At 35.3% G+C, this 9,510-nt stretch overlaps 1 protein-coding gene across 1 annotated transcript in view; it reads left to right on the top strand.

Moving 5' to 3' along the window:
* The window catches only part of UBAC2 (UBA domain containing 2), a 324,210-nt gene that overhangs the window by 8,062 nt on the left and 306,638 nt on the right, over nt 1-9,510 (top strand). The window contains exons 3-4 of the mRNA XM_042781962.1: nt 3,056-3,175; nt 3,716-3,825. Of these exons, the coding sequence (XP_042637896.1) occupies nt 3,056-3,175; nt 3,716-3,825 (230 nt within the window). The remainder of the gene's footprint in view (nt 1-3,055; nt 3,176-3,715; nt 3,826-9,510) is intronic.

Below are 9,510 nucleotides of genomic sequence, written 5' to 3'. Positions count from 1 at the left end.
TATTAATATAATATCAAGCATAACCCAAAATGTACAAACAGCAGAAGATAAGCTAGATGAATGGGACCTTCTAAAAATTAAATTTTTATGTTCTTCCAAGGATTTCTCCAAAAGACTCAAAAGAGAATCTACAGATTGGGAAAAAGTATTTGCCAATGACATATCTGATAAGGGACTTATCTCTAGAATTTATTGAAATCTCCAACACCTCAACAACAAAAAGCCAAATAATCCAATTAAAAATGGGCAGAAGACATGAATAGACCCTTCACCAAAGAGGATATTCAGGTGGCCAACATACATATGAAGAAATGCTCTTGATCGTTAGCCATGAGAGAGATGCAAATCAAAGAACAATGAGATACCATCTTGCCCCAGCACTAGCAGCCAAGTTCAACAAGACAGAAAATAACAAATGCTGGCGAGGATGTGGAGAGACTGTGACTCTCATGTACTGCTGGTGGGACTGTAAAATGATACAACCACTGTGGAAAGCAATATGGCAATTCCTTAAGAAATTGTAATTACAAATACCATTGAACTCAGCAATTCCATTACTAGGTATGTGTCCTAAAGAAGTGAGAGCCAGGACTTGAATAGATACAGATAGCCATGTTCATTGCAGCACTATTTACAATAGAAAAAAATGGAAACAACCTAGATACCCACCAATGGAAGAATGGATAACCAAACTATGGTACATACACACAATGGAATGCAAACCCTAAAGAATAACATGGAATCTGCAAAACACCGCATAACGTGGATGAACTTGGAGGACATTATGCTGAGTGAAATAAATCAATCACAGAAGGACAAATATTGTATTAGTCTGTTACTGTGAAAAGTCAAGGAAAGGTTTATTTATGGAAGCATATTTTCTTTGTTGGTTACCAGGGGTGGGAAACTGTTAGATCGGTAGAGACAAGTATTGATTTTGGGGAAGTAAAGGGCAGTGTACCAAATGTGAGTGATCAGCACGGTTGTATTGAAGAAGAGGAAGACAGAGGTTCATGGGAGGTACAGACAGGAAAGATGAACCCTTTTGCACATGCACTACTGTGTTGTCAGTGAGGGCAAACATGGACAGGCTGAACTTTTAGTTAAGTCTATGCGGAGGGGAATGTGCCCATGATTGTGTAGGGTTAGCAGACAGTGTTTCTACAAGTGTATTTGTATGTTCTGTAAGAATTCCCAGGTATACAGTAGAGCTGACAAGAGACAAGGTTGTAGTTAGTTCCTTCTTGGCCACAGCCAACTAATTGGAGGGAGTGAGTAGTTGGACCTGTGGGTTCAGGATCATAGTCGCAGGGGACATCAGGATCATTTGACATAACATACTACACAAAAACATTGTTCTACATCCTACTTTGGGGAGTAGTGACTGGGATCTTAAAAACTTGCAAGCAGCCATCTAAATACAACGATGGGTCTCTCCTCTTCCAGAGCAAAGAAGAATGAAGAAAACCAAAGAAGCATGGAAACAATTAGTCCAAGCAACTAGTACACCATGTGATCCTCAGCCTATATGACTATGAGACTAGAAGAACTAGGTGGTGTCTGGCTACTACTGTCAACCACTTAGAAGAGGATCCGTGTAGGAGATCCTGGATAGAGTAGGAGAACAATGTGGAACAAAACTCAAAATCATTTTAAAAAAAAGAGAGACCAGGTTTGGTGGTCTGATAAAGCCTGCTGGAACCACTGAGACTATGGACCCCTAGCTGCCCTTCAGGTCTGCTACTCCTGTGGCTTCCAGCCAAACAAAACTCAGACCTATGAGCTGAACATTTGCATTAGGTAGATATACTCCTTGGAGAGGTCAGTCATGGGAGAATAGAGGGACTGTATATGGGCAGGGAGACAGCTTGGGGGGTGGGGCAAGAGTGCATGGGAGGGATTCTGAACACAGAGAAGAGGTAACTATGGGCAGGAACTATGGGAGGGGGGCTGTTGCACTGTGGGAAGTTGTAGTCAATGTCATGAGACAAAGTATATGCGAGTGGTAGTATGGAAAATTAATTTGCTCTGTAAACTTTCACCCACATCATAATAAAAATTAAAATAAAAAAGTTATAAAATTTTAGACCTAGTAATATATAGCAACTCAAAACCAAACAAAGAACCCAAACTCACTGCCAACTACCATCGAGTCAATTATGACTCATAGTGACCCCACAGGTTTTCCAAGGCTGTAAATCTTCACAGAAGCAGACTTCTGCATGTTTCTCCATGGAGTAGCTGGTGGGTTTGAACCACTGACCTTTTGGTTGTCAGCCAAATGCCTTAACCACTATACCACTAGAGGTCCTTAATATTTAGCAACAGTTGCCATAAATTGTCTTGTACAAAGTTACTGTGAAGTAAGTTGATCTTTAAAACTAAAGAGATTTATATTTTTGAGTTTATTCCTAAATTATTTTTCAGGTGTAGTTTTGTTCTATGCAGTAGCATAAAAAAGAACATTTCATAGCCTTTTATTCCAGTTTATGTATGTGTGTGTGTGTGTGTGTGTATATATATATTTTTAGTTTATGTGTGTGTGTGTGTATTTAAATTTTAAATATAGTCCTAAAAAATATTTTACAGAAAGTTTTATGTTGTCTTAGAAGCATTTTCTTGCTATAATAAGCAAACATTTTAAAAGTAGCCTTTGTACTGTGTAGGAAGGAATTTTTCATAGGGGAGAAAACAAAACAAAAAACCATACTCACTACCATTGAGTCGATTCTGACTTACAGTGACCCTCATTGGGTTTCCAAGGCTGTAATCCTTTATGGAAGTAGTTTGCCTCATTTTCTTCCAAAGAAGCAGCTGTTGGGTTTGAACTGTTGACCTTCTGATTAGCAGCAAATGTCTTATGCGCTATGCCACCAGAGCTCCTTGATTTCTTAGGGAAAACATAAATGTAGTTTTTTCCTTTTATGTGTACATCAATATGCTTCAAATTAGAACTTAAAAAATAACAAGTACAAAGTAAACATAATAAGTTTGCTAAGGAAGAAACCCAAAGAGTTTTTATTTCTATTTATTGTTCTTTTTAATCCCTATGTAGATTTGGAGGTTGATATGTGGAAGAATAATCTGCCTTGATTTGAAAGATACTTTCTGCAGTAGTCTGCTTATTTATAATTTTAGGATATTTGAAAGAAGATATGGCAGCCGAAAATTTGCAGTAAGTTTTGTTTGTTTTGTCTTTGCTGTTTACGTTATAGAAAAACATTTGTTTTCTTTTTCCTTATTTTTAAATAAATCTTTAAATATCTTGTTAAACCAGGTATTATTTTAAATTATATGATCCTCTGTGTGATTTGGAGTATGGATGGATATTAACCAAAGAAAATTTAAAAATTTAAACTGTTACCGTACTAAAATAATAATAGAATAATATTGGTTGTGAGTGGATAATAAAAGTTCCAGTTAGGACTGATTTTAATAAAATTCTAATCACTTATTTTGCTTAGTGTTTTATATGTTACTTATTAAAATAGGTAGTGCCATAAATGCTATTTCTATAACATACTTAGACATTATAGAAGTTAATGCATTTGAACAAAAAGTTTTACTCCCTGAAAACTTGTTCTAATTCTGAAAAGCTTGTTCTAATAACAACAATTTTTTTTTAAATATACCTGAACTGGTTCTAACTAACTAAATAATTTAGTTTGGTTTTTGGAGTCTCATCTCTATAATTTTCTCCTGTTTTATTTTTTAGTCCTTTTTGCTGGGTTCCTGGTTTTTGTCAGCCTTGTTTGACTTTATCCTCGTTGAAATTATGCAGTATTCATTTGGTATGACTGCAGCCAGTAATTTGCCTTCTGGATTGTAAGTAGCTCTTAAATATTGGCTTAATTTGAAACTACTTAAATCTCATCTAAAGCATCATTGCACATAAGGATCAATCAAAGAATATTTTAAACTTTTAGTAAAATTGATTTTGTATGTAAAAAAATCCAATCTATGCTTATATTTTCATTATGTTCTTGATGCAGAATCAACTTTACTTGAACTGTTCTTCTAGATTTGAAATCCCTATTTTAGAGAATTTTTAATGAACTTCATATTTAGTCCTGAAGATAGAATTTATTTTGTCTGTTTTTGAAGTAAACTTTGTCTTTGTAATTATGTGAATGAAACAAATATAAAATTTAATTAGGTTAGTTTAGAAACAAAATAAATTTGAAGTTAAATTTCTAAAGAATGATTCTTTTTTTAAAATTATATTGTTTCTATACTGGCATCAAAGGTAAACAAAGTTGGTATATAGGTTACAACTTTGTAGCCAACCTGCAATGGCCATTCTAACTCAGAATGTATATTCTTTTATATTGTGTTGATATTTTTAGGGGAAAAAACAAAACAAAACTGATATATTAGTACATGACATAAATAATATCTAGGGGCAGTGTTGTTACCACATACAAATTGCCTTCAATCATTGCTGCATTAGGAATCTAGGACTATATTTGGGAGATGTATGAAATACAGTTACTGAATATTTAACATTCTCTATACTACAGCCTTATTTTAATTTTAAAGATAGTTTTTGAGAACTGTTGGTTGATTGTATATATCTTGATTCAAATTCACTTTGCAGTCCCTATTTTAAAAATATATAATTAGTGTTCTAATTTCACACTTGCACTCTTAATATTTACAGTGTTACAATGGTAACATTGTAAATTACAAATGTAGCTGCGTTTAATAGGATTTACCTAATCATAGTTGGCATGAGTGTTGACACTTTGCTGTTTTAATAATGTATAATTTGAATAATATTTGAAAGGAGACTGATAAAGTTTTGTGTCATAATTATTGTGCAGTTTTTGTTGAGTTCTACGGGTTGTAATTATACACCCACTTCTCACTTACCGAGGATTAGTTTTCAAAGACCAGTCATTATGTGAAAATTGGCATTATGTGGAAATGGAGGGTGACCACAGCAGATCACAGGTGGAGGATCACTACTACATCATTACATAACTGGCAAATCACTGAGAATCATAGTCCAGCCAAGGTGACACATATCCTTAACCATCACATCTAGCTATACCCTCACCTTGTACCTTGGCATTTGTTACTACCAGATGTTTGTTGTTAATGCACAAAATAGTTGGATAGTAGATGGCTTACTGTTGTAGTAAATGGGAAATGTTGGATAACATGATAGTAAGTGAGGAGTCAGTGTAATTAAACTGAGAAATTTAGATCAATTTTTCTGCTATTGTGGAAAATAGTGTGGTGATGAGGAATGATTTCATGTTGATTCAGGAAAGCAGTAGCCTTGGTAAATCGTGAGTTTTTCCCAAAACATTTCTAATTCTGGCCAGTTCTCTTAGTTCTGTTAAGGCCTACTGAGTTTGGAAGTATATATGTGGGTCATGTGTGTGTGTGTGTGTGTATTAGAATAAATTTGGGGATGCATAGCAACATTCCTTTTAATTCTTACATTGTTCCCTTATCTGATGTATTATAGTAGAACCTCCATATTCATTTTTTTTAAAAAATGGAATTTTGTTAAATGGTACATAAAAAGAGGTTGATTGAATTTTGAGGTTGATGGGAATAAGTTTACTTGTTTAAAGGGTGAAAGCCATTTGCCTATTTAAATCTATTGGTAGCAACAGTTGCAAATTTGATTTAAAGACTTTATAATTTAATTCAGTTATCACTTTTGTGAGATTATATTCCTCTCCCTTTTCAAGTTACTAAAAACTATAGTATGACTATTTTAGAATTTTGAAGATTTCTTAAACATAGAGTCTTGGAACATGAATGTTTATTTCAATAAATAAACTTTGAATTTTGTAAATATATCTTTAATTTATGGTAGCAAACCTTCAAAAAGTCAAGGAAGAGGAAAGGACTTTCTTTTAGTCAGAGTGCTTTATAATTTGCAGTGTTTTTCACATAACATTTTGTTATATTTTTCTTTCCAATCAGTGCCACGTTTATATGTCCTGTCTACAATTCTTCACTTCCTATTTAATGCTTTTTTCCATTCTAAATTCTATTTTTTATTGTTGTTGAGAATATGCACAGCAAAGCTTACACCAGTTCAACAGTTTCTACACATACCATTTAGTGACTGATTGCATTCTTTGAGTTATGCAACTATTCTCACCCTCTTTCCCCCCCCATTAATGTATTTCCTCCCCCATTAATATAGATTCACTGCGCTCTAAAGTTCCTGTATCATCTTCCTAGTTGCTTTTGTCAATTTGATCCGTTATAGACAGTTCCTGAAAGAGCATAATGTTAAAGGCAGACATTTTTTACTAGTAATTTTAAACTGTTGAATCGTTTTAAGATGACTTCAGGAGATATTTTTGGCTTAAGGTTTAAAGATGATCTCAGGCAGGAGGTTCAAGGATTCATCCAGCTTCCATGGCTTCAGAAAGTTAAAAAGTCCATGAGAATTTGAAATTCTTTTCTGTGTTTCCCCCTTTTTATCGGGATTCTTCCGGGATATTTGATCAGAATGTTCAGTAATGGTAGCTGAGCACATCCAGTTATTCTGGTCTCATGGCAAAGGAGGCAATTGTTCATGGAGGCAATTAACCACACATACCATATCTTCCTCCTGTTTGTGACTTTCCTTCTTCTGTTGCTCCGGATGAAGAGACCAGTTGTTTCTTGGATGGCTTCTTACAAGCTTTTAAGTTTCCAGGCACTATGCAATGAACTAGGCAGTAGGACAGAAGCACTCAACATATTTTTAGGCCAGTTAATGGGGATGTCTCATGAAACCTAAACTTCCAAACCAAGTAACCAAATCCCATGAGGTGTTTGGTTGTACATAAGAAGGCTCAATAGCTATTCTTTCTTTCTTTCTTCTTCAGCTGCTGCTGTTGCTTCCTCTTTTTTTTTTTTGGTCATTGTTGTAAATGTATGTATCACACAGCTTTTGCCAATTCACCTTTTTACAGGTGTACAACTCATTGACAGCAATTATAATAAGCTGTTGTGAAACCTTACCTTTACCACAGTGATTTCTCCAACTCTATTAAACCCTCTTTCCCCTCTTCCTCCCACCCCTGGTAACCACTGATAAACTTTAGTGTCTATACATTTGCCTTTTCTTGTCTTTTTATATACGTGAGATCATACAATATTTGTCCTTTCATGATTGACTTATTTCACTCAGCATAATGTCTTTAAGCTCTGTCCATATTGTAGCATCTATCAAGATTTCGTTTTCCTACTAGGTGAATAGTATCCCATTGTATGTATGTACCAGATTTTGTTCATCTGTTGATGGGCGTTTAGATTGTTTCCACCTTTTGATTATTGTGAATAGTGCTGCAGTGAACATTGATGTATGTCTTTTGAATCTCTGCTTTTTAAGCCTTTTGGAGTAGAATTGCTGGGTTGTATGGTAGTTCTATTTTTAGTTTCTCAAGGAATTACCACAAATGACTGTACCATTTTGTATTCTCACAAGCAGTGGATAAGGGTTCCAGTTTCCCCATATTCTCACCAACATTTGCTATTTTTTTGTTTTTTTATCTAAGCCATCCTAATGAAAGTGAAATGGTATCTCATTCTGGTTTTGATTTGCATCTCTCAGATGGCTAAAGACAGCATCTTTCCATGTGTTTGGTGGCCATTTGAATGTCAAATCCATTTGAATTCAAATCCTTTGCCCATATTATGGTTGGATTATCTGTCCTTTTGTTGTTAAGTTTTCAAAGTTTTATATATTTTTTGCTTATTAGCTTCTTATTGGTTATATGGTTTCAGGAAGATATTTTCCCAGTTGGTTGCTTGTCTTTTTACTTTTTTTTGGTACAGTTTTTTGATGAACAAACATTTTTAATTTTTATGAAGTCCTATTTATATTTATTTTGTCTTTTACTATTTGTGCTTTTGTTATTATATTACATAATCTATTATTGAAAGCTAGGCCTGACAGCATTTCCCCTGCTTGTTCTTCTAAGCATATTATGGTTTAGTTTACATAGTTAGGTCCTTAAACCATTTTGAATTTGTTTTTTGTGTATAGTATAAGGCATAGATCCTGGTTCATTTTGCATGTGGAAATCTGATTTTGCCAGCACCATTTTTTGAAGAGACTCTTCTTTTCTCATTAAATGGCCTTATACCCTTGTCTAAAATCAGTTGACAGTAGATGTGTGGGTTTATTTCTAGACTCTCAATTCTATTTCATTCGTCTATGTATGCCTATTGTCTACCATTAGCAGGTGATTTTGATTGCTGTAGCTGTATAATATATTTAAAAATTGGGGAGTGTAAGTCCACTTGTGAGTCTACAAATATATAAGTTACATAAGGAAGTAACCCAAATGCCTATGTCTCCAATCCTGTCATATTATCTTCCTTCACCTGTGGCTTCATGGGGAGTTTCTTATGATCAATTGACTGAGGAGGAGAAAAACTCATGACTAGTTTACAGATGGTTCTGCACAATATGCAAGCACCACTAGGAAGTGGACAGTGGCAGAACTGCAGCTCCTTTTTTGGGACCTCCTTGAAGGACAGTGGTAAAGGGAAATTTTTCTAGTGAGTAGAACTTTGAGCAGAGTATCTGGTTGTTCATTTTTCCTGGAAGGAGAGATGGCCAAATGTGCAAATTGTGCATGATTCGTGGACTGTGGCCAATAGGTTGGCTGGATGGTCAGGAACTCAGAAGGAACATAATTGGAAAATTGGTGATAAGATGGTATGAGACAAAGTATATGTGAGCTGCTGTATGGAAAGGGAATTTGCTCTGTAAACTTTTATCCAAATCACAATAAAACTTAAAAAAATGATAATAATAGTTTAGCTTAACTAGTAAAAATTTTCTACATTGTTGTGCATTATGCTTCTTTAAGAACTATCTATATGGAATCAAATTGACAACAGCAACTTGAAAGATTAGATAGCCATCTTAGAGGGTAATGAATTTATGTAAATGGGGAAGGAACTACTCAGAAAAGGAAGGTAAAAGTGGTTGCACAACTCTAAGAATGTTTTTTAAAAAAAGAAGGTATGGGGACGAGGCATATACCTCTCTGAATGGGCCAAAGAAGTAAAGATATTTAAGTCTCATGTGAATGCTTACCAAAGGTTGACCTCAGCAGAGGAGGATTTGAAAGTCATGTGGATAGGATGACTTGTTCTGTGGATACCAGTCAGATTCTTTCCCCAGCCACTCCTGTCATTTCCCAATGGGTTCATGAACAAAGTGGCCATGGTGGCAGGGATGAAGATTATATACGGGCTCAGCAACATGAACTTCTACTCACCAAGGATGACTTGGCTACAGCTACTGCTGAGTTCCCTATCTGCAAGCAGCAGAGGTGAACACTGGGTCCTTGATATGGCACCATTCCTTGAGGTGATCATTCAGCCAACTGGTGGACTGCTTCCATTATAGAAAGGGCAATGTTTTTGTTCCTACTAAGATAGGCACTGAAACAAGGCGGGCTTGTGCTTACTCACTGATCTGCACTGAACACGTTCCCTTGTTACCCTACCGAGAGGGACCAGGTCTTCGGGAGCAAG

The sequence above is a fragment of the Orycteropus afer genome, unplaced genomic scaffold, assembly GCF_000298275.1.
Source record: "Orycteropus afer afer isolate SDZICR_OR568_19922 unplaced genomic scaffold, OryAfe1.0 scaffold00206, whole genome shotgun sequence".
NCBI lineage: Eukaryota > Metazoa > Chordata > Mammalia > Tubulidentata > Orycteropodidae > Orycteropus > Orycteropus afer.
Note: the sequence above shows the minus strand (reverse complement) of the source record. Positions and strands in the feature narration are given on the sequence as shown.